At 26.3% G+C, this 27,002-nt stretch overlaps 1 protein-coding gene across 1 annotated transcript in view; it reads left to right on the top strand.

Annotated features, from left to right (window-relative positions):
• LOC107452725 (caskin-1) overlaps positions 1–21,981 on the top strand; it is a 133,676-nt gene extending 111,695 nt beyond the window's left edge. The window contains exons 7-14 of the mRNA XM_043057155.2: positions 11,172–11,282; positions 13,051–13,152; positions 13,480–13,618; positions 15,369–15,518; positions 16,528–16,961; positions 17,915–18,728; positions 19,960–20,029; positions 20,811–21,981. Coding sequence (XP_042913089.1) covers positions 11,172–11,282; positions 13,051–13,152; positions 13,480–13,618; positions 15,369–15,518; positions 16,528–16,961; positions 17,915–18,728; positions 19,960–20,029; positions 20,811–20,919 — 1,929 coding nt within the window. The 3' untranslated portion in view covers positions 20,920–21,981. The remainder of the gene's footprint in view (positions 1–11,171; positions 11,283–13,050; positions 13,153–13,479; positions 13,619–15,368; positions 15,519–16,527; positions 16,962–17,914; positions 18,729–19,959; positions 20,030–20,810) is intronic.
• Positions 21,982–27,002: the final 5,021 nt, after the last annotated feature.

Below are 27,002 nucleotides of genomic sequence, written 5' to 3' on the forward strand. Positions count from 1 at the left end.
TTTTTTGTTGAAAGATTTGACTACGCACCGTGTTAAAAGTAGAGTTATTTACAATGCTCTTGTATCAATGCACGATGCCATTTGGAAATACTATTTAAGATGGTTAGAGAACGCTTGTATAGATATACTTAGAAATTGTTGGTGCGACTTTTTTTTATGTTCTCCCAAGTTTCGTATTTCTTAAATAACTAGATGGTCCATTACAGAATTAAGTTCTTAGTCTTCTTATATTAAATTGTTCGTTGGGAACACCTCGTTGTTTAAATTTGCAAAATTTCTATAAAATTCTTTAATTAAAATTTTTTACAAGTTTCGAAAATTTAATTTTTGCGCTAAAATGGAAAAATAAGCTTTTGGAGCATATGAAAAAACATGAATAGTATTTGATGGAATGAGGTAAAAAATATTTATTCCTGAAAAATATGAGTAAAATTGGAATATTCATGCCTCCCAACTCTCTATAATTTCTAAAACTTCTTCAAATTTCCTAAATTTAGAAAAGCTGTTGAACAAATTATTTTATATGATATAAGTTTACAGAAAGTACGAAAAGAATTTTTTTTTATTAAGTTCAATATGGTTTTTACATTTAAGGAACACACGTTGACAATAAAAATGTATCTTTTTCTTAATGATAAATTTTTTAAGAGCATATTTGACTACATTTTAACGAATTGATTGCATTTTAATTTTCCTTTATAGTTTATTTCTGTGACATAGACTTAAAATAAACACGAATATTTATTTTCTCCTTGTAAGATTCCATATTACACTATAAAAATAACTATGCGTATTGAAAATGGTGTACTTTCAATCAGATAATTTCATGAGATTTCAGGTAATTTTTATAACCTCCTGATGAAGGACGGTGCTTCTTTTTCGTAATGCGTTATCATTTTTATTCTGTAGTATGGTGTCTTAAAAAAGATCTAATAAATGCTTATGTGTATCATATCAGTTTTATAGTTTTCATTTAAAAACGAACAATTAAGGTTTTTTTTTCGCTTAACGTATTTTGAACTGCCCATAATAAACTGTCATAAAGCGGACTATAAAAGTTTAAACTTCTTAGAACCTATAAATTTGCTTCATAAAAAATTAAAACATAATTTAATATAAAATGGAACGAATTGTTCTTGGAAAAAGAGTAAATATATGATTAATGATTAGATGCTTTTGATAATAAAAATAATGTGAAACATAAAATGATATGTAGTTTAATTTTTAAATTTTTTTTGATGCTTTAAGGTGTTACTAAACTTATTTGCGGTATTGAGATATAAGTCTTAGTTTTTTTTTTAACTATACGCTATGGCAGTGCTTCCCAAAGTGTGGTACGCATACCCCCAGGGGTACGGGAATAGTTTAGCAGGAGTACACGTTTTTATGCGAAATATCTTGAAACAAACGAAAATTTCAAACATTTTTATTTAAAAATGAAGCTAAATTTTACGATTACTATTTTTCTATTGGCTATTTTTTGCTGAGTTAGCAGTTATTAATTAGTGGTGTCAACAGCCAGTTGTGATTTTCAACTTTGTGCAATTTTTTTACAGTAAAAAATAAATTCATTTTTTTTATTAGTGGTACACAGCGTTACGAAAAATTTAGAAAGGGTACACAAAAGTCATAAGTTTGGGAAACACTGCGCTATGGAATGGTAAAAGACTCAGGAGCAGCATATCACACGGAAACGGAAAGAAATATTTATCAACAATTTCGTCATTAGTATCCTGTAAAGTTTGAAAAGTACATGCATTTACAATAGAATTTATAAATGTAAAGTTTGCATTCGTGTGAAATTAAGAAAAAAAATTGAAATTATTTTGTCTCTAATTCATTTTGATTATCAGACCATTTCATATAAGTTTACTGTGTATTAAATGTTGAATGGCAGGAAAAATGCAGATCAATATATACTTATAACGATTAAAAAAAAAATCTTTGATGAATTATTTGCTACAAAAAAGATGCGCATTACTTCTTCCTTTTCCTAGTTTATCTGTTTTATTTCCCCTCCGGAAATTAATACTAGCTCCAGATATCCGAAACTTTTTCTCTCTCATTTAATCGATAAATCACTGTCATCATTCAGTATCAAAAAGTAATTGTTTGGTGTTTTCCTTTTTTCTTTAGCAAAACAAAATCAAAAAATTCTCATTAAATCAAAGATTGTATTGGAAATAAAATCATAATTTTTATTTAATTCATGTAACATGATATTTTATACCAAATTTACATGATACGGATTGTAGACTTATTTTAAAAAGCATGAGTCTCCAGCTATTTTGAGTATGTATTTGAAAATGGCTTTTAAATTTTAAAACTTTCAGAAAGATTACTTCCAGAAAAAGCTTTGACATTTCTTGAGCTGTTTTTATTTATTTTTATTTTTGTTTGTGCAAATCTAAAAAGCTTTTATCTAGTTGCAATTTCGATTTTTTATTTAAAATAAAATAAAAAGTAAAAAAACTATAAATAGAGTTAATACGCCTCGGGAAAAACCATTGGAAATTACTTTTAAAAAAATCAGGGACGTCTTAGAGAAAAGGAAAATTTTTGTCAAAAATCCGAAAAAAGGAAATTTTTTGTCAAAAATCCGAAAAAAGTAAAATTTTGTCAAAAATCCGAAAAAAGGAAAATTTTCAATCCCTTCTTTATTTTCCCTAAAATAATTTTTTAAGGAATCCCCCCAAAATCATAAGTTTTTATTTATTTTTTTAATCAACCAAATACTATGTATTTTTGATTCCTTGTGAATAATTTCTTAAAAAAGAGATAGCGATTTTGTATTGACGTAATGACTTATATTTTTTCATGTTTTAAAGTTTTATTAACTATGTTTCGTGCCCCAAATCTTTATTTTCTTGTGTTCTCAGATATGTTGCTTTATTGTGTTTACTACGAATTTCTGCTATGGACTTCTGCTCAGGGAATTTATTTTCTTATGAAATTGAGTATAAGATAATAAATTAAAAGATAAAAGTATATGGAAAAAATTATAATATAGATGATGATTTTTCAATGCAGGAAGTTGTTTATCTGGGTATTAAAAAGTTACCGTTATTTTAAGGTACATCAATTACCGTTCAGCATATTTTCCCCCGACAGTATGGCAATTTAAGCCAAATTGGTTCATTCATTTGCAATAATGGGTTTATCTGCGCTTGAACAAAATGACAAATCTACCCTCAGTTTGTGAATGCATCTGTAGCTTTGTAAAACAATGGTTTAAATCTAGTTTGCTTTGCATTTATAGTATTAAGAATACTGAAGATAATGATGATCCAATTTATGTGACACAAAAGTGGATGCATATTTGTCCCCGCTCACTGGAGTTAAGTCACATTATCCAGCGAAAGGGAAACCCTGATTTAATTCCTTTCCGACTAACGACCCCTCGCGGGTTTCTATTGATTGCAGAAATTGCACCGGGGAATAGGGTTCGGGAACGTAGGATGTGCTTTAGTACCATGCTCCAGATACCCCACCACCTGATCCCAGGATCGTTCCTAGCCAACCATGGCATCTTATCCTCGATTGAAAGCCTCCTGCCAGGCGAGAGGAGATTTCTGAAAAATCGCAAACATTTATTCGTCCTCTTGCCAGCTTTTCTTTTTTCACCTTATTTTTATTTGAATATTTATGCAAATAACATTTTTTGTCATGCTTTTTTTTAATGTTATTCTTTGTTTATGTATGAGCGATTACCAGAGCGGAATCATTTTTATGTCCCCACACCTTCTAAGTGTTATAATATATATTTAAAGAATGGAATTTTAATTGATTACTTGCATTGAAATCATATATCATTTAGTTAAAAAAAAAAAAAGTTTTGACTACCCTAAAAAATAAATTTAAAAAAAAGATTTGAAATTAAAAATGCTGTGCTCTAAAAAAAATTGAAACCTACAAAATCTGATGAAATTGAATGGCGTGTTTTAGATTGTTATTGTTAAAAGAAATCTTAACATTTTGACACCTCTTTTTAGTAACAAATATCCGAACCAAAGTCTCAATATACTGGTGGTGAAAATTGAAATTTTCAGTTGGTAGCCAGTGGCCGGTCAACTCTAATGACTTATTAAATTAGCCACTTTTCCCTCAAACTTAACGGGTCAAAGACCTATATCGATAGATCCTTTTCATTTAATAGCCACTTTTTACAAACTTTTTTTTTGTTTAAATTTAATTATATTTGTTTATTTATTTATTTATTTTGAAAAAAATTCATATTAGAATATTCTAGGGCTATAAAAAGTTAATTCAACAATGAAAAATGATATAAATATGTGACAAAATTCAGTTAAACATTCTGATATTTAAAAATATTTGGAAGGCAAAATACATTTTATGTATACATTACAACTTTGAAATCTGTGCATTATTAAAGAACTCACCTTTTACATGAATCTTTCCATCACGAATTTATGGATTCTGAAGGATCAAAATTTTGAATGGAGAGATTGGACATTTTAATAAAAAAAATTGGGCTTTCCAATGTCTTTTTGCATTGATGTACTTTTTTTCATTAAACAAAAACAAAAATAGTAGTAATAATAATTAAATAAATAAATATATAAATAAATTAATAATTAAAAATGAGTAAATAAATAAAATAGGTTGTTTATTTAATTTAATGACCGGTTGTTTATTTAATTTAAACCGCCACTTTTTTTGTTGACTCGCCATGTGGCTGGCGAGTGGTTATTTTCAGATCTAGGTGTTACTTTTAAAGTTTTTTGTCCATGTATTCGACATTTTGACTGGTTTTACATACAAGCCTTATCAGTAAAGAGATTAAATATATACTGCTAGTATAGTTACTATTCAAGTTCAAAAATAGCATGTTGCAAAAAATATTCCTTAAAAAAAAATTACAAATTTAATTTTTGAAGCCTAACCCTCTAAATTTAAGGATTTAGATCATGGACTAATTTACGTTCGAGTTTAAAAACAAACTAAAAATAGTAATGTGTCAAAAAATCTTAAACAAAATAAGCTGATGAGGTTTAATTTTAAACAAAATAAGCTGATTAAGTTTATGCTTTAGATAAAGGTATGCATATTTAAAGCTTGAGTCTACAGTTTTGTCCTTTAAATTTTTTACGATTGAATATTTGAGGAACATTTTTAATTGTAATAAAAACAATACAACATGAAATACTAAAATTTGTTATACTACTTATATATGCATACAATATAATTTTTTTTTTTGGTGGAAATTTGTATATTTCTCATGAAGATTTTGATATTGTTTTCCTTGTGCAATACTGATCTTTGCAGAGAAACGGTTTTCGAGTACTGCTCATTATTAGAATTTTAAATATTAATTAATAATTAATTTGTTTATTTCTTAGTTAATTATTCTTATATGGCAGAGTTGTATAAAACCAAAAGCGCCCGCAAATATTGGGCTATTCACTTTCTGTAACACGACTTCGCGGTGTTACATAGGTGACAAAAAGAAATTTCAGAAGAAAATAGTATTTGTGAAGTTATTATGTTATGGTTAACTTTAAAAAAAAATATGAATGACTTATTTAATTCTTTTAATTTAAATTTTCATAAACCGGAATACTTACTATTAAGTATTTTTTCTCGAAAAATGTCCATAAGTTAATTATTGTAATTTTAAAAAAGTGCTTATTGATCATTAATATGTTCATTGCCTTAAATTTAATAAGTAATAAATATTATTAAATATACATAATAAGCACAATCTGTAGAATTTATTGACTATTAAATTGGCCAAAATAACGATGTAATAAGTATTTTTGATTTTTTTGCATTATTTAACTTCAAATGTTATAAATTATTATTTTATTGTTAATTATGAAAATCCTATTATTTTCTTTTTTAATTGAATTGTCAAAAATCAAAATGCTTATCTAAGAAAAAAAAATTTGAAAAATTTTCATTAATTATTTGAAGTAAATAAAGTTAAGTAGTCTACACAGTATTTATTGCTCGGTCTATATCCTTAAATTTAATGGATATTAAATATTATTATTTGACACGATTAGCATTTGAATATTTCTATGGTTAATTTCAATCTCAATGTACTTAATGTTTGTTCTTCGGGTTACTTGTCCTAAATAATGGGGTAAAATTTACCTAACAATAATTTCTAATTTGGCCTATACTTTCTCTACGAAGATTTGTTACCTATTTTTACTGTTCCTTCTTTCCCTCATTTGTGTCGCTGACCTTTTCGGAAATATGATTCTAAAGTTAAATATCTAGTTGTTTTTATTTTATTTTCTGAAAATTCCTATCTATTTCAGAGTAATGAGTAACTAATTTGCAATAAGCGAGAATCAGATTATTTAATTGATACTTAACTTAGGCACTCGTGTACTGCCTATTTCGTGTACTCGTATACCATGAACATCACGTGCTAATACTGATAACCTGACATATCTTTTTTTCTCAGCAACATATTAGTCCATGCAGGGAAACAGTTTTACAGTAGCATGACTTACACCTGCGATTTTTTTCCCCTCCTCGCGAGGCGCATATATATATATATATATANACTATTGATGTTATGGTTCTGCATATATATATATATATATATATATATATGCTCGTTTTGAAAATTAAATTTTAATAAAATGCGAAACGTAACTATTTAGTTTGAAGTTTGGAAACTATTACATATATTTCGCATTAAAATTAGTTTCAAGTTAACTTTGAAATTAAATTTAAATAATCGACTCATGCCAGAAAGTAAATGTTTTTGTTTACCTATCTACTAGTTGTAAAAATTAAAAAATCTATTAAAAAAAAAACGGTATTTAATCGTATATTTGATGCCCTGAGGATTTTTAATTCAGTGTTCAAAAATGTTTTTCCAATTTTCAAGTTTAATTTGAAAAATCGTATTAATGTGCATCAGAAACTTTCGTTTTGAAAATTTATCTTCTAATCGACATTAACTTTAAAGTGGCTAATTTATTTAAAGTCATCCTTTCTTGAATTTTGTTTATAAAGAAAAAAAAAAGCTTATTCTCTTTAATATTTGTTTTAATGACATAAAATAACAGAACAAAAAATTGAGTACGTTATTGCCAAAAATCTATTTATTACTATGATAATTTCTTAACAACTTTAGCTTTAAAATATATTCTATCTTATTTATTCATATGAATAAATGAGATAGAATAGTAGCTATACTTGTATTAATTATAAAATATAAATTAACTGATTACATTTCATATTAAGTTTTCCTATGCCTAATTATTTAAAAAATATTCTCTGCAATCCGTTTCTTTTGATGATTCTAATGGAGTATTTACCATGGGGAAATTAACTTTGTTTATATAACGGAAGCAATAATATATTCATTCATTAATTAAGACTTAATTCGCATGCTTACGTTATACCAAAAACTAGTTAATTAAAGCGATGTATTAAATTTTGTTGAGGAAAATATCAGAGGTGAGCCGTGTGAATCGTTTTTGAAGGATAAAAGACTTAAGAAGAGAAATTTCTTGCAAAAGAGAAAAAACATAATATGAAAGAATTTTTAAACATCCTTAGGGAGCTATTGAAGGAAAGAAAAAACGAACCAGACTCCTTTTTAAGCCTAATGCTCTTGTAACTTGTAGTGTTTCTTAAGTAGCTCTCTCATAATAGATCAAACTTGACAGACAGTGCATATTTGGCAACGATCCAAATGTTTTTACAGCAAAAGCAGCTAAACGAAAGAAAAAATAGAAAAAAATTACTTGAAAACGAAAACAAGCTTAAAATTGAAAGATAAAAAGAATTTACACATTGGCATCTTGCCAACATTTTCGGCTGTGGGCAGTTTCAATAGCTCTTTTTTCTCAATATTGCCCCTCAAATTGAAGATTCTATCTTAAAAATGTCACAGAAGATTATTATTATTTTTTATAACTCAATATAAACCTACCAAACATATCAAATCAAAATTTTTTGCTAGTGTTTTACGCTAACTTTGACATAAATTTATAACTATCCCTTTGCTTTTTCAACTTGAACCATTTAATTTTATTTCCAACTGCTATTTATAACTTTTTTCTACAAATTTATTGAATTAGATTTTTTATACGAATTTATTGAATCAGTTAATGTGCTTTACTTTATCATTTCCATACATTTTAAAGAGAAATATGTTTTTTTTTTATATTGCTTTTGATGTTTTATTAATTTTGATGTTTTATTAATTTTATTGATGTACAGTATGGAAATGAAATTTTATTGATGGATTGATGTACAGTATGATACAGTACGAATTATTCTGAATAACCTTTGATCTAATGATCTGATTTTCGCGTACTAGGACTCAAACTTAATTGTCTACGGGGATGACTTCTAAACTATCGGAGTAGTCGCAATTTGGGAAATATGGTCGCAAGTTTGGTTAGGAGAACTGTCCAAAGTTTGGACTCTTTAAATGTTAATTTTACTTTTTGCGTTTGTCGGTATATTTGGAGAATTTTTTCGTTATATCTATTATTTCATAATGGTTGTAATATTTTGAAATTTTACATCATTTTAAATATTATAAGTTTATTTAGAAAAATTAATAATTTGAACGCAAACTGTCTAATAAGTAAGTTACTATGAAATCGAATTTTAAAAAAAGTCATATATTTATAATTCGATTTCTCAAGAGCTATTTGACCGATTTTGCTGAAATTTTACCATATAAAATTACATTCCTTAAAATGATGTAACAAATTGTTTACCTTCTAATTCAAAAAATATTTTCAACTGTAAATAATTAAAATAATAAAAAATTATAATTCATTATTAAAGTATACTCTTTGCTTGAAATTACCGTTTGATGAATTATATAATTGTGCGTAATAATTTTTCAATTCGATTAGAAAGTTCTCAGGTATAGCACAATACAAAAAAAGTAAATTTAACATCCAAGCTTTAAACCGTTCTCCTGACCAAACTATTGGAACTAATTTCCCAGACAGCATCTACCCCCTTTACTTTGGGAATCAAGATTCCAACTCCGTCTATAAAAGGTATGTTTATTCAGAAAAAGTATGTTTTTGTGTCTGATTTCATAACTTAAAATATCATCTACACAAATTATTTAACATACCCCCGAAAACCAATAAATTTGAGTTCTAGTGCGTAAAATCCCATCATTAGATCAAAAGTTACTCAGGGTGATTTGTTTATTTATTATAAATTTTTTTTTTTTTTGCGCACTGAACATGAATTAAAAAAGGTCACTATTTTTGAAATTTTTTCTAATTTTAATATTATTTTATAAAAGCTTTTGCGTGGTTTCACATTTATGTAAAGTAATAAATGTGACTCGCTTATAAAATACAATTCAATGTTTTGTACCAATAATTTTATTTGCATAAGACATTCAATAAAGTATTTATATGCAAATGCAAATAATTTATTTGTAGTGTTTACGTAATAAATTATTAATGTTTATTCCATTAAAAACATTCGTATCTAATTATGTTAAGCACGAATATTTTTAGAACCAATATTCTTTAAATTCTATTATAATTCAAAACATTAATTGAATTTTAGAATTCATATGAATTTAAAAATAAAAATATATTATTAAATATTATTATCTATGAAAATTTCTGTCGATAAAATATCTTAATATTGTTATTTACATTTATTGTAATCTTTTATGTATTTTAATATCTATTTTTAATAACAAAATCGTCTCAGCCACTCATACATGGTCCGTAGCGTTTTTAAAAAGTTCTTAAAGGTGCTTATTTTCGATTTTAAAGGCCTTTAAAGGTGCTTTTTTAGTGGCCATTTTTAAAAAGTGCCTAAATTTCCCTTTTTGAAAATGAGACTTTTTGCTTTACCATGACGATTTTCGCCACATATTTATTATGCAAAAGCGTGGTTTTCACATTGTACTATTCAACGTTTTCATAATTCATTCAAACACAATGCATTTCGGTTCGTAGCGTATAAAAGCACCAATCATGTTACATGTTTGATGAAATACTTTGCTTGTCCGCATGTACGTATACTGAGCTGGGTTCGGTGAGATTCTTGCACTCTCATGTGCAGCTGCATTTTGCAAGATATTCTCAAATTCAGGCTTCATTTTCCACTCTCTGAAATCAACCGACAAACCTTTCGATCTCTTTATGGTGGCTAATATAATCAAGTAAAAGAGTTCTTTGTCAGAAACTAGTTATTTTATGATGCTCACGTTTTGAAAATTATTTTGCATTTTGTTAATGTATATAGTTGTGCTTATTTTTTGTTTCAAGATTTGGCTACGCACCCTGTCCTAGGGTGTTAAAGAAAATAAAAAGTACTTTTTTTTCTTTCAGTTTTCCCTTCCATTTTAGAGTTAAAAATCATTGATATGCAATTAATATCATTCAGTAGCAACCGCAGTTTCCTAATTCAGATTTCTATGATATCTTTAATAGTAGTTTTTTAATTTTTTGGGAGATTTCAAGTTAATATTAGTTTAGAAAACACCGCATAATTCCTTTTGTTGTATATTTAACTTTAAAGGTAAGCCATTAAATGGAAATTAACTTATAAGCCATTAAATCTATCTTCACTTTAATGGTTCAGATCCATAAACGCATCACAGAAAAGAGCAGGCAAAAAACTCATGTTTAATGAAGGGGTAAACAGACAACTCATTATTTGTTAAAAAGTATCACATTTGGATGCATCATAAATTTAAACGATCCATTAAATCTTAATTATCTTTAGATACCATTGAAAATTGTCATTTTTTACATTATCCTAAATATCTGTTTATAATCTTAATAAAAACCGAATGACTTCTTTTAAAGCAGTATTAAATGGGGGGAAAACTACTTTTTATTTTATTTTTCAGTTCTTTATAGAAAGTTGTATACGAAAAGTCAGTTTACATATATTATTAGGATACGTGTTTACTCTTGAACAAATATTGCTCTCGAATGAACGCTCTGTTACTCATTCCTAAAAAGTTCTTTTTCAGCAAAAATGATCTTGCTTGTGTTTTTCCTTAAAGCCTCAAAAAAGAATTGTGTAGTCAAAGATTAAAAATAGCAAATCAGAGTAACGTTAGAAAATTATAAAATCTGTAGATTAAGCAGTGTAAAAATAAAAGTGAAATTTATTATTTCATTAAACATTTTATGTCGACTGCAGCAAAATAATAATAATAATTTCATTTATTTTAGGATGTTGAAGTACTAAGTAGTTGGTTGGCCACTCTCCACTTTGAAGAATACATCCCATTGTTCCTGCTGGCAGGCTACGATATGCCGACCATTACCAGAATGACACCTGAGGTATTCTTTATCTTATTATTTCATTGTTATTTTTATGGTATCATAGGTCAGGGGTCTGTTTAGAAGAAATTTGGGTTCACAAAATATATTTTCATAAAAATAAAACTTTCACAAAATATTTTAACTTAAAAACGGACCCTTCACAAAATAATTTATCTTTTAATCGGACCCTTCACAAATTTGTTTATCTTCATTATTGTTTTGTTAATCGAATAAATCCTTCTCAGGAAAGGGGGGGAGAAAGACAGTTGTAAGCGAACTATGTTTTGTCTTCCGCAGACGCTTCTTCCTTTATTCATCCAAAATGAATATTCTGCGTATGGTATAGGCTAAATACCAAATATTTGTATGTTGCATCTCTAATTTAGTAGCAGTAATTGCTGTTTATTTTTTAAAACTTCATTTTTTTAAATTATAATTTTACAGTGTTGAGCATAATCTTGTATGTCTTTATAATTTAAAAACTCTTTGAAAAAGTTTTTTGCAATAACAGGACCCTATTTGCACAAATTCACAAAAGCAGGACCCTGGTTGAAAGATTGCTACTTAACGTTTGTTTTATATTCAAATTACGAGTAATTTTTTCACAATTTTACAAAAACGGACCTTTCACAAAATGTCTGGACAGACCCCTGCAAATACTTACACTTGCCTTATTCAGGTTATCATTATCATTGGGATTTCAAATCTGAAATTAGCTATGCTCCTCTATGGATTTTTTTTTAAAATTATATTTTTGTTCAAATATACAAGTTTAAAAATGTTATATGTAGCAGGGAATTGCATAAATATTTCGACAAAAGTAAAGGGGATCTGGGCCACATCATCAAGATTAAAATTACATAGGAATGTATTTGTTTGTGGCTAGGGACTCTTCCCTATTATGACATGTTCAGAGGCACATAAAGAAACAGTTCATAATAGGAAAGTGGCCCTAGCGGAATATGACGACATTTCTTGGCACCGTTTCCTGTGCAATACTTATCCTGATGATGTACCCTAACTCCTAGAAGTTTGTCACAACATATATGCAACCCGCTGTTATATATAACATTTTTAAATTTGTACATTTCAACGAAAAATAGACTAATAATATCATTGAAAAATTATTGTTTGGAGAGAGAAAACGATTGCAGATTTGAAATCAACAATATGAAAGTGTCTAAAGTCTTTTAAGAAATCTCATGTCACAGAAAAATTTTTTTTCCCGGTATAATTAATAATTTTTATTTATTTTAAATTATTTATACACTTTATATATGAAATTTTAAAAATAAAATGCATTTTTAATAATATTTTCCTGTTTTACTATTTCTGCTGAAAATTTTAATTTCTTAGAAAAGAGATATTTTTATGTTAAAAATACATAGGAGGAAATAGTTAGATGTAGAATACATAGGTTTCTTATGAAAATGTAAAATTTTGCTAAAAACGTTGCTATCATTCGTGTAAATGTTACTAATGTTTTAAAAAAATCTTTATTTTAATTAAAACGTACACTGCTGAGTTTTTTTTATTATGATTTTATTCTTATTTTTTTTTAAGTCACATAATTTTTTAAAGTGAAAATCTCTTAAATTTTTATTTTGAAATGTTGGCAGCTATGCAGTGTTATTTTAAAAGATAATTTAATAAATTTTTTTTAACTTAAATTTTTTTTCTATGTAAAATATTTAAAATGAAAGTAATAAATTATCAATTTATATTTATTTACTTTAAATACCCAGTGGAAAATAAATTGATAATAATTTAATTGCATATTTTACAGGATCTTACAGCTATTGGCATTACAAAACCAAATCATAGAAGAAAATTAAAAGCCGAAATTGCAAAATTAAATATAGCTGATGGCATTCCAGAATATAAACCTGTGAGTATATATTTTTACTATTATTAATTTGATTTAGGAGTTATTCTACAAAGCTATTAATTGCATGAATTGCAGTTTTAATTTGTATGTAATTAAATGATTTAAAAATAAAATATTGTTTAATACTACACATTTTTTCTAATTTAGTTTTTTATTAATTATTAGATTTGATGAAAATACATAAATTCACTAAAATATCTTTTATTTTAAAAAAAAAAACTTCCCGCAAAATTAGGAGTTTGGTAAAAATTCTTTGTTTTGTTCTTTCAGTATTTATATATAATTTAGAATTTTTTTTAATGTTTTTAATTATTTTTTCCTCTTTAGGATAACTTATTGGAATGGTTGACACTCTTACGCCTTGATGAGTATTATGATACTTTGTGTCGTCAAAATTATGACACTGTAGATAAAGTTACTGATTTAACATGGGAAGATTTAGAAGACATAGGTATTCAAAAATTAGGTTAGTATTGTATTAAATAATGTTAACTTTTTTAAAATACAATAATATGCTTAAGAAATATTGCTTCACAAGCTTTGACAGTCTTAAATTTCATTATGTGTATTACTATTATTAAAAAAAATGAAAGATAAGATTTTTTTCTACATTGGTGTAGGTTTGCAATTTTTCTTTGCTCTTTATTTTTTAAGTAATTTTAAGTTTTTCTTTATTAAATTTTAATTGCTTCTTTTTCAGGTCAAGTGATTCATTTTTATACATTAAAATTTTTATCTGCTTCCCTTTTTATGTATTGTCATTTTTGTAAGTAATTCTGTGATATGAAATGGGTTTATTTGATTAAGTTTGAATGAAGCACTTAGTTTTAGATAATTACCTAATCGCATCTTGATTCTGCTGTAAAATTATGAAAAAGTTTAATAAAAAATTTTTTGGCATTTATTTATAACTCTTTTATTGGTCTTCTTAATTTAAAAAAAAAAGAAGGTAATTCATATTTTTTTCTTTTCTTTTTGATTGCAGAAAATAATTTTTTTTAAAAATTACGTTTAAGTTGAATTAAAATTACATTAAACCCTTCATTTATAGATCTATATTTTGCTTACTCCATGGCCGGGAATGTACAAGCTTTGAATAATGTTTCTCATTTACATCTCGAAAAAAAATATTGAAAAATAAAATTAACTATAATATTAAAATAATTACTGATTTATATAATGTTATTGTTGTTCAAAAAATGTGCTAAAATATGAAATGGTAAGATTGCATAGTAAATTTCCGAAGGTATGTAATGTCTATGTGCAAGTATTGTCTTAAAATAATTCTGCAATACTTTATTTGAAACAAAAGAATAGTTACATGTCTTATTCTGCATATATGAAGTTTCTGATGTCACAGAAAAAGCACTATATTTTTTAGATCCATTTAGAAATACTACAAAAAGGCATTTTGGAAGAAAGGTGGGGGGTAATTTGGCACGTGATAGGGCCTTTTAATTTATCAGGGTAGTACTGATTTGCATCATATACTTAAATTTTTTTTCTTTTAATTTCTTGAATCTTTAAAATTTTTTCACTTTTTGTGTTATTAATTACGTAAGCATTTTGTTTTTTTAATTTTACCTAAAATTTTTTAATGAATTTTTATATAGTGATAAATTTTAAATTACAATTTTAATTGGTTATATTCACAAAATTTAATATGTTATCCCATAAAACAGCAAGCAAATCAAAAGTATTTTAATGAATTAATAATATTAAAATGGTTTCTTAACTAAATACTAAAAATTTTAATCCTTTTATTTAGTACTTGAAAAATGCAGACATATTAAAAGAGTGTATTCACATAAGACTGTAAAAAATTTTATTTCTTTTAACAATTTTTTCTACTTAATTACTTGTTTGGTTGCATAGTTTTATGGTGCATAATGCATTGAAAACTATTAGAGACATCCACAAATGACATAAATATAAAAAAAAATCCTTTTTAAGAGTTATTGATTTATAATTGATTCTCTGAATAGTTTCAAGAAAAATATTTAAATTTCTGAGTTTGATAAAATCATTTGAACATTACTGTATATTTTATTACCTAAAATTTTAATGCTCTGAAATAACTTTAATTAAAAAAGTATTCAAAAACTTCAAATGCATTCATCATTTGACTATTCATTCAATTAATGGTAACATTTTGCACTCTTTTTTCAGTGCTTTTCTCTTGAAAATTAAATCTTATGGTTGTTTCTATGTTTCAGGGCACCAAAAGAAGATTTTGCTCGCAATCAAAAGGATAGAAGACATAAATCATGGTCGTAAGCCCAATTTGTGTCCTCAACCAATTTCTAACAATCGAATAGATAGTTCTATCATTGGGTCTTCAACATTTCCTCGCCCTTCTACCCTTAGTAAGTTTTTATTATTCATATTAAGTGCTAAACAGGGTAGTGTATATTGATTGGAAATGATATTTTGTAGTACGAATGTCGAAAAATTATAATTTACTATTTACCCTTAATAAAACAAATCAATTATATTCACTTTTTGTTGAATAACAAATCTAGCTGAAACAGTTACAATAATAAATGTAAAATATTTGTTATACTTTTTTTGCATTTGGGCATATTGATGTCATATGCTGGATAATCAAATATCATAATTTGTTATATAACTTTAAGGTTTTTTATTACAAAATGTTATTTAAATCTATTTAAATTTGGTACAAAGATATTCCAAGCACAGATAAAACTAACTAAAAAATTATCTAACTAAACTTACTAAAATATTAAAAAATTTTAACTAAATAATTATTTTTATTTATCACATGCATGACTTAGTGTTAGATTTGCCCATTTAGTGAATAAATACAAAAATGTGTTGCAGTTGAAATTGCTAAACCAACTTTTAGGAACTTTTTTGTGTGCATGTGTTATAAAAAATATTTTTTCGATTAGAATTCCTTCTTGTACACAATTAAAAAAATTGGTGATATTTGTGACTTAAAGCTTCAAAAGTCGATTTAAATTTCTTTTTGAATTTTCTATTTTATTACATACTTAAAAAAATAAGATTGTTATTCTAAGGAAGAATTTTAACATCTTTATCATTTAAAAATTGCACTATTTTTTATTTTCATTCATGTTTAAATTTCATTTGCTGCTGAATCCTTTCAGTATTTGTTTTAGCATTCTACAAATTAACTGGTTTCTTCTCATATTATTCAATATTCAATAAACATTATTCAATAAAATATTTTTCAAAATTATTATTCTCATATTGTTCAATCAGAAACTAGAGTTTATCAGAGAAACTTTAGATGCTTTTGGCCTTACTTTACATTTTGATTTCCAACGTACTGAAAGTGAGTACCATCTAAAATATTTTAAAATTTTGTTAAAAAAAATTTTTTTTTTCTAGATAATGTACAACCATTGCACTATCCAACTCAAGAAATAGCAATAGCAACTCAGCGTCCAAAGAGTTCACCGTCCACTGAGTCCATCCCGGAAATGAAAACTTTTCAACAGTCACCATTACGGGAGGACAGTCTTTTCTTGCAAGCTGTTCATAATTCCGCTCAGAATGTAGCTACAGTTTATAGTTCTGCACCAAACATAACAGTTGCTTACAACTCTGTACAGAATACCACAGCTCCTCTTATTAATTCTGTACAAAACTCTATTTCAACACACAACTCTTCAACTTACCAGACAACTCAGGATGTCTTAGCTGCTCAAAGTAGTGCACAGAGTAACCAAACTCTTTATGATAGCACACAAAGTGTCCCTGGTACTCAAAATTCAAGTCAAAATATAAATGCTGTGCAACATCGCAATGGTGCTCTAAATCCAGTAAGTGTAGACTTATTTTTAAACTAAACTGACTGAGTAATTTGTAAACATGCACTTAGAATTGCATCACTTGACTCATAGTATTTTTTTATAGGTACCTATTAAATTTTACATATCGCTAATTCATGTCATTTCGATTGTCATGACTTGCTCTATTTCAATGAAATGTATATTAAAATTCTTTCAATAAAACGTGTGTTACAGGTTTATAATGTAATATAAAAATTTATAATGCACATGCTGATAATAATTTTAGTGTGCACAGTAATTTAATTTCAAATAATAAATAATGAGTTATTGATTGTAAGTCCTACATGGTTATTTATTTAAACAACATAGATATGGTTATTGTAGAAAATCTTTTTTAATTTGATAATTTAAGTTGCATATTTTACTTAGTGTGTACATTTTAGTCCCATAGTCGACCAAGTTTTTGATCTACTATTTCTAACAGTGAAACTGATGTATATTTTGCATAATTATGTCCATAGTGAACTATGTAGCAAATAAACTTCTAAGTTTTTATATTTACTGTAGAAAAATTGATTTTGTTATGAACCCTGTCATGTACAGTTTGATACTGATTTTTAAAAACCTATTTCAGTCAAATTCACACTCAATGTTGTAACTATGTTTTTGTTGATATTCTTAACAAAGAAAGTTGTTAAATGAGCAATGAATAAATTGAGTTATGTAGCAAATTAAATAAATAAATCAGTTATGAAGTCAGCTAAGAGACATTTCTTTTATTTTTTTTACATGTCAAACCTGCGTAAAGAGTATATAAAAATGAATGTTATAGTATGAGACTATATACAGTTTATTTATTTATGCGGGACCCAATAGAAGTCAAGTGGCAATGCAGTCTTGCTTAAGGCCAGCTTTGTATGTGGCAGATATGCTTATAATAGTTGTTGTTATCCATACTAGAGTTAATTCAATTATTTTTACAGGTACTTTCACCTACAAGAGGTAAATCGCTAGAAAGCCTTAATCCTGAAAATGTACCTACTACCAATAATAGTGTAGCTCCAACTTCATCATCTTGTGCAACAGTTGTGCAGCAGCCAACATTAGCAGAAACTTCGAGAAATCCAACCAAAGATTGGCATGTCACTGACCTTGATCAAGACTATGATTATGAATGTGAGGGAACAGCTACTTTAAACAGGCCAAAAGGTCTAGTAAAGCTGAGGCCCATGGCCAAACTCACTGCCAAAACACGAGAAGAAATTGCTGAAGCAATTATGGACATACCTGACAGTGAATTCAAATCTCTCATCAATAATCAAAGTCGAACTTTAGATGGCTGGTCTAGCTTAGATGGTTCTCCTAGACATGGACCTTCCACAGTTCCCAGAAGCGCAACCCTTAGGAGAGCTCCGCCACCCGTACCTAAGCGGAGCAATTCTGCCAAGGGAGATAAACCTCCTGCAGAACCTCCTAGAGAGTCTGCTGTTGCCAGGCTACGCATCAATCCAGCAAAAATCAAATCCTCCCTGGAAAGTAATTCTCAGAGTGTTGAAGACTTTCCACCACCACCTTTACCATTGCCTTCAGCGTTGGATGACAAATCTAGCAAAGATGCACCTGAAAAAGAATCTGGTGATGAACTGTTCAACAATCCTTTGTTCAGGCAAAGAAGGAAAGACTCTGCGGAATCGTCTTCCAGTGTTGACTCCACTGCTTTGCCCTTTGCAAATGAAGCTGTAGGTACTATCAAGCAAAAAGCCATCAAACCATATCCGGCTCTCCCTATAGAAAGAGGTTAGTTAGATGATTGATAAATTTACCAACCCAAACTTTTTGATATGAAATAAAATCTTTAAAAATTAAATGTCATTGTTTCTGAAAAAATTAGTTGAGTAAAGAAATATTTTATTTCCTTTTTTTTCGTCTCGTGTTATATTTCATGATTTTTGTGATTCAAAAGTATTTAGAAATTATTTATATATTTTCATTTTTGTTGAAAGAGGGCAGCAGTTATTTTACCTTATCATATAGCTTATTTTTTTTTTATTTATTACTTACTTTTATGTATAAAATTTCAAACAACTATCAAGTGGAAATATATTTAACTTGCGTAATTAGATTATTATCTAAACAGAACTGTTTACTGATAATTATTTTCATTTTTGTTGAAAGAGGCAGCAATTATTTTCCCTTATCATATAGCTTACTTTTTTATTTATTTCTTATTTTTATGTGTAAAATTTCTAACATTTATCAAGTGGAAATATATTTAAGCAGCATAATTAGATTGTTATCTAAGCAGAACTGTTTACTGTATAATTATTTTCATTTTTGTTGAAAGAGGGCAGCAATTATTTTTCCTTATTATGTGGCCTAGTTTTTTTTATTTATACTTATTTTTGTGTGTATAATTTCGTAACAATTATCAAGTGGAAATATATTTAAATATCGTAATTAGATTATTACCTGTGCAGAACTGTTTACTGTTTGTTGAATTTTAAAATGGACATACAGTTAAAATATTTGAATAGCGATTAAACTTTTTAAAAAATCGATAGTTCAGAAAGAATCATTAAAATCAATAAATTAGTCTCAAATTTCCCATATTTTTTACAAGCGCAAGCAATGCAACATGGAAGTAATTTTTTAAATATTAAAAAATAGATTACAAATGCTTTTTATTTTCACAAAACTGTGTCATTTTTACATTTTGCACCATATTTATAAATAACATTAAAGATGCTTACTAGACGTGAACAAAACTAAACTTGACAGTAATGAGTAATTTTTACAGATTTACAACAGTTATAAACTATCATATTATCCACTAAAAAACGTTATTTCATATTAGCAAAACTGGCTTATTTTATATGACAACAAACCTTACTTTAACAGATTTGTAAAAGAAATTAATGAATCAATCTTGGATATTTTAATATAAATTTGTTAAGTAGCATTTTTTATGATAAAAGAACCAAAATTATTTTCGATTTATATATTGTTATAATTTTACTATTTATTTTAGCCTCCAAAGCTCAAAAAGCCAAAGGTCCTTCTGAAAACTCTCGGTCAAATAATGAGCACGAGTACGACATGTAAGTAATAATTATAAAATACTTAAGTTATAATTAATATTAATCTATCAAATCTGAATAAATTAAACCTTAGGATTTTAGATCCAAACATTTTTATATTTTCTTGCTGTTTTCTTGCATTACAAACAGGCTTTTCTCCCTGTTTTTTTATGTGGATGTAAGTAAAGTGTATTGAGGGTGTTATTCTGTACTAACATGCAGAAGGATTCAATACTTTGAGGTTTAAAATTGAATATGACATGTATATAATGATTATAAAACAAACTTGATATTTGTTAACACTTTAAAAACTAATAATCACAAATGAGATTAAAATAATTATTTGTTGTCTATTTTTATTAATTTAATTCTCCAAATTTTTGATCAAAGTATTTTCTTTATATTTATAATTTTTTCTTCTTTTTAAATTAAAAGCATGTTTTTCGATGTGTAAATGATATTCTGTTGAGGGTGCAATTCTATGCAAGCATGAAAAAGGACAATTAAAATTGAATATGGCATGAATGTAATGATTATAGAACTGACTTAATATTAATTATTTTTTATCTATTTTGGATGAAAAATGTTACATTTAAATTTGTTTACAAATTTATAATATTGATTTATTTTAAAATTGTACGTAATTAATCGATCAAATAATAAATATCAAATGTTAAAAATGTCTTAAATTAATTTTCAATTTAGAAGTATTGAAGTAATTAAAGTTTTAAATCTGGCAACTAAAATTTACTGTGTTGAGATTTAATGTTGTTAAATTATTTCCAATTTAAATATTTTCCAGGACACCAGAAGCAATATCTCCAGGAGATGTTATTGATGATATAGAAAATATGTTAGCGAATCTATCAGACCAACTAGATGCCATGCTGGATGATGAAGTCCAAAAGTAACTTTGTACATATATATATTATATATAATATATTTGCAATAAAATATAATAAGTGATAATGTTGCACAATAAGTAATATTCCAGGACTGCCTGGTGCAGTGACAAAAGCTGGATTTAGTGACTGTAAAAGCAACCTAGAATCCATATTCAAAGTTGGAGGAAAATAACATTTTTATGTTTTTATTTAAGATGTGATGAAATTCTATAAAACTTTTTAAAATAGTTTGTTTTGTAAACAAAAATACTCGAGACTGTATAAAATACATGTACATATTTTAGTTCCATGATCAGAAGAATAGAACTAAAAGAGTTCCTGAGTTGTAACACTTTAGCAAAACAATGTGGAAATATTTCTAAAAAAAGATTCAACCTTTGTCATTTTTCATTTTGTGTGTATATATTTATTTTATTTTGAATACAAAAAAGAAATTTAATTGTATAAAACCATGAAATACAATCATTTATAGATATTTTATGAATGAGTGATAAAGTATTCTTGAAACTTGGAAAAAATGATCCAATGTTTTTTCTTTTCACATTTATCATCTACATTGCAAATAACATTTTAAGTAAAGATTAAAATCATATTTGCCTATGATAAGCAGATTTGGATGTGTTTTTAGTTTAAAAATAAGTCATATTGAAAAAAAAAATGCTCTAAGTTCATAGATAAATATTTATTTTGAGACGCCACAAATATAATGAAGAGGTGTAAAATTTAGATAGAAATATTTAGAAATGTATAAGAAATATTTCAAAACATTACAAATGTATAAAGAGGTGTATAAATTAAATGTACATCAAGTATATCTTGTATCAATAATTCATTTGTCAGTTTTCACATAGATAAATATATATATACATATACCAATAGAGAATGCTTACAAATATATATGTTTAATAAAACAGATTTGGATATCCTTTTAATTGAACACAAAAATTAATTTAAAAAAAAAACTGTATACTAGATAAAATCAAAAGTTACTCAAAATACTAATATATTTAAAGCATTAAAAACTAACTAGAAATAATAATAAATTCAAAATATGTAATTTATTTTTCAAATGACATGCATATGTACTAATATAAAACTCATATTCATATAATTTAAACTTGTTGCAGTGTTGACGAAGCTAGTTCTTATGCCATTAAACTCAACATTTAACTTCACTTATAAATAATCCTAAATGTTACCTTCATTTCACCGTATAATTTCAATTTTCAGTTACTTCATCCTCAAAGGCAGATACTAAATGTTTGTTTCTATATTTAGAAATAAATTTTTTAATACTTCATTTATATTTAAAAATTATGAAATAAGATTCTTTGCATTTATTAAAAATATTATTTAAGAATCTTTTTATGTTATTTGAAAACCATGTCAACACTAAATTGTAGTTCAGTATTTTGAAAAAAATTTTGTTTGTTTTTTATATGTTTAATTGTGATTTATTGTAAGAACTTATGTCTTTATGTGATTATGTTTCATGGTTAAAAAAAAGTCTTAAAATAAGATTTAAATTTTATCAAAAAATGTGCAATATAAAGTATTTTCATTAATCTTTTTAATAAGCTGTTTCTTAACTTTTAGAATGAATGTATAATTTTTTGGCTTACTGTATTCTTTGTAATGTTACTAAACAGATAATTTTATTTCAAATATATTCATACTTTCTAACTTTTTATAAAAGTTCAGTGTTTTCTCAAGCTTTTGTGCCTTTCAAAGCTTTTCAAGATAGTTTTATGAGCAATGTTTATAAAACTGTTATATTTTTCCTTTGAACTATTAACTTGCATAAAATATTATTTTTTAAAAGTTAATGTGTTTTATATATGATTAGCTTCTAAAAGCTGTTTCTTGTTAAAATAGCCTTAGGTGTACCTAAGCTATTTTAATAAAGTGTATTAAGAATCTCATAATGACAAAAAGAAAATTGATTTCAAAATTTCACTTTGTTACACCTTTAAAATATTTAATGCATATTATTGTATCTATCATATAACATTTGCGAAATTAAATGTTTCAATCTATTTTCATCTCTTGTATTTGTAAAAAGTAATTAATAACTAACAATGAGAGACATTACCATTATTGTATACAGATATCATCGAATTTAACTTTTTTCACAATTCACAAATAATTATGAAGAAAATAATATATCACTTTTAGTATTATATTTACATTAAACTCAACTAAGTATTAATAAGTTGACAATCTTATATACTTCATTAGAGCATAAAAGAATTATGTGATTCAATTTTATGTTGATAGTTAATAAGAACTCACAATTCAGCTCATGCACTAATATTCTGAAAATATGTTTCTGTAAGTCTTTTAGATGTAAGCAGAAAGTGATGAAATCGAAAGAAAGGAAAGATTAAAAAAAAATTATTAAACTAAAAATTTCAGATGTTTTATTTTTAGTCTACTGATGCTGCCAATAGTTAAATGACTATGAAATAGAAAATAAGTGAAGATGCGAGTCTAATTAAATAAATATTTAAAAATCTGTATTATTAATAATGTTAACTTTTTATTGGGTAAATTAAGCTTTGGTTGATCTTAAAAGTAAAACTTTTTTCATGGATGTTGCAGGCATCGAATTTTTCAGGAGGATGAAATTAAAATCCACATCCGTAATAGTTCTCTAAATTTCACATATAAGACAGGGTGCGTAGCGTTTTTAAAAAATGCTTATTTTCGATTTTCAAAAGCCCTTAAAGGTGCTTTTTTCATCGAGTGTTTTTAAAAATTGCTTAATTTTCCCTTTTTCAAAATGAGATTTTTCCTTTACCGTGTTGATTTCAGCTGCGAATTATGCAAAAAGACGCTGTTCACATTTTTCTATTCAACGTTTTTACGATTCATTCAACCCCAATCTATTTCGGCGTATTGTCAGACCGTAGCTAATCCGTAATTAATAAGACAAAACTTCATGATTTTTAACAAATGTCAAATACAATGGCAAAAGTTTTTTTTTTTTTTGACATGATGGTTGAAACTACATAAAACCGTCAATTGTCAAAAACTTTCCAACCCTACCCAATTATGATACTTTTTTAAAGTGCTTAAAAATATCTTTTGAGGGCTTAAAAGGTGCTTATTTTTTGTTGAATAATTTGGCTACGCACCCTGATAAAAAATAATATTTCTCATATCTGCTAAAAGATTACTTATTTTTATCTCTTTCTTGTCTTCAACTTTGGCGAATTCAAATTGATGATAATTCATGAAAATTTTCTTTATTTGTCTGAAATATTGAGGGAAACTTATAAAGACCTCTAATTATTGGGAGGCATATACTACTTTCCCCCTGCCAACGACACTCATTACTTTTTCATTGACTATTAAACATTTAAGATCATATTGCATATGTTAGTGGACATTTGTTTCACATTTTATATTAACCAAAACCAATATATTTATCATCAGAGATAATCTATATTTGAAATGATATAGATAATCTCTGAAGATAGGATCTTGAAAGAAATTTAAACCTCTCTAATACAGTTATTTACAAGAAAATATGTATATCATTGTTGTCTATATTGTTATGTTTCACTAATTTTACTTTCTGAATTGTCTATTCCTACTCAGCAATTAGTTTTAGAGCAGAATCTCAATGGCAAAAGTACAAAGAAAAGTGCTGTTATAATGACAATTAAAATCTAGATCATTCATGTACATCTAGATTATAATTTTGAAGATTTGTATAAAATACAAACGTATTTGCGCACATATTTGGAAAACAAAATGTATCTACTAACTCGCTGCTGATTAAAAAAACAAAAACGCAGTATAATGATAAAAACAGTAGGATTAAAAACTGTATATAACTACATCAGTTCGAAAACCAATCGGTGTGTTGCTGCACTCTACGGGGTGAATATATATTAAAAAAATTTAATGCCTTTTAACTTTTATCATGAAGCATTTGGTTAAAGTTAGTGCGGTATTATCCCATCTGTATGTCAGTTTTTTATTACAGAATGTAGAAAAACTGGTTCACTATGCAGGAAAGTAACGTTATAGATGGCGAGAAATTCGAGGTCGAATTATTTTTTAAAAACTTCTGCGTCGCCACAATATTCTAAAAACTATAAAAATGATGTAGTAAGTTGGTAGATATGTTAATGCCCTCTGGTGCCAAACGATTGTGTAAAAGCTTCAGACTAGGAAAGGTCGATTGTGAAAATTTTTCTCTGATTTATAAATTCGTTGTTAATAAGAAACACTTTTGATATATTTTTCCCAAAAGGGAAATGTAAGAAAAATTTCTGTAGTGTTATACTTCAATTGCTGTAGCTACTTTATTTTTATTTCATCACTTTGAATAAGGTTGATTATAATTTTTATTTTTGTGTACTAAATATTTTATCAACTTGTTGCATCACTTTGAAAATACATTACTAGTCATTGTGTCATTCACACTTTCATTTTGTTTTATATTTTAGTTCTAATTTTCAAAACGTTGAGCTAGGCTTAACTAATTTAATGCAAGTTGCATTTTATATTTACGCTTTTGAATTCAAACATTCTGGTTCCATATTAATAAAAAAAATATATAATTACATCACTTGAATTGTGTATAGTGATAACCCCAATAACAACTGAGTGTTCTTGTAGTCAAAGTTAAAATGTAATATTTAATGGGAACAATAAAATATTACTGTACACAATATATTGTTTGATTTCTTTTGTTAAAAAAAGATTATGTGGTCTTTACATAAGCATTAACAACAATAATTTATAAAAATAAAATTTAATAAACATGCATGCATTTAAGTTGCTTAGAGTAATAATTAAAAATACAGTTGAAGTACTATCACAAATATAACTTATAAAGCCACAAGATTGAGAATCATCAAACTTTATCACAGCTAAGCTAAGAGTAAAACATATATATTAGACTTCATATGAAGTTCATTTATGTAATCCATGACATAACTAAAATAAGAAAAAAAAAAGAACTTTATAGATATTTATCCTTTCTCATAAAATTTATTAAGCCCCTCACATAAACTAAACTTAATTAGTTAAAACAGTTCTGATAAAAAAGAATGAAAATATAAAAATCAATATTTATTATTAGAATCCATTAAAAATGGACTATCTATAATCAAAATATTATATATCTACTATTGCAATAAAGAAAACATCAAATGTATACTGTGACAAAGGTTTCTGAGTTGGCTTGTTTGGTATAAATTAACAAGAAAAAATACTTTGCTTCATAAAATTATAACTTGTGCAAACCACAGCTAAAAAAAATAGATAATTATTTATTAATGACTGGCCTGGAAAATAGTTAGATATTCCTATGTTATTACTGAAACCGAGTTGGGAAAAACAGATGTCAAAGGATGAATAAACTATTTCATCAATTAAAAAAATACCAAACATGAATTGACAATGCTGATAATTGAACAAGATAAATATCGCATAATTTTTTATGCAATTTTAAAATTTAAGAATTATATATCATATATTTTAAAATTTAAGAATTAAGAATTATATAAGTCCTCAGAATTTTATATTCAATAAATTTTTTATATCATACATTTTTAGCTATATATAACTTATTGTGTATCAAAAATAAATATATAAAATTGAATGACAATATAAAATTTTTTTTTCACAACATTCACTGTGAAGGAAAATAAAAGGAAGATGCAATAATAAAAAAAAACACTTAATTCAAATTTATTATTAAAAAAAATGAGGAGTCTAATATGGACTGTTGCTAATAATGAATTATAATATGTTACGGACAGATGCCAATTAATTACTCACTAGTATATAAGTAATAATCTCAAAGTGTCAGCTTTTTTTTTCAAGTCCTGCCTACTCAAAATTCTTATAAAAAGACCTAAGACTTGAGTAAAAATATAGAGCAACATTTATAAAAATAAAACTATATTATAATTTAGGTCTCGCCTTTAAAAACTACCAATTTATTGTAGAAAAAAAGGGTTCATATGTATTAAATATTCTAAGAATTTAAAAAAAACCTTTTTTTAAAATTAAATTTACTTTTTTTAATAAATATTTTATATTGACATTGCTTAACTTTCAAATTATAA

The sequence above is a fragment of the Parasteatoda tepidariorum genome, chromosome 2 (genome assembly GCF_043381705.1).
Source record: "Parasteatoda tepidariorum isolate YZ-2023 chromosome 2, CAS_Ptep_4.0, whole genome shotgun sequence".
Lineage (NCBI taxonomy): Eukaryota > Metazoa > Arthropoda > Arachnida > Araneae > Theridiidae > Parasteatoda > Parasteatoda tepidariorum.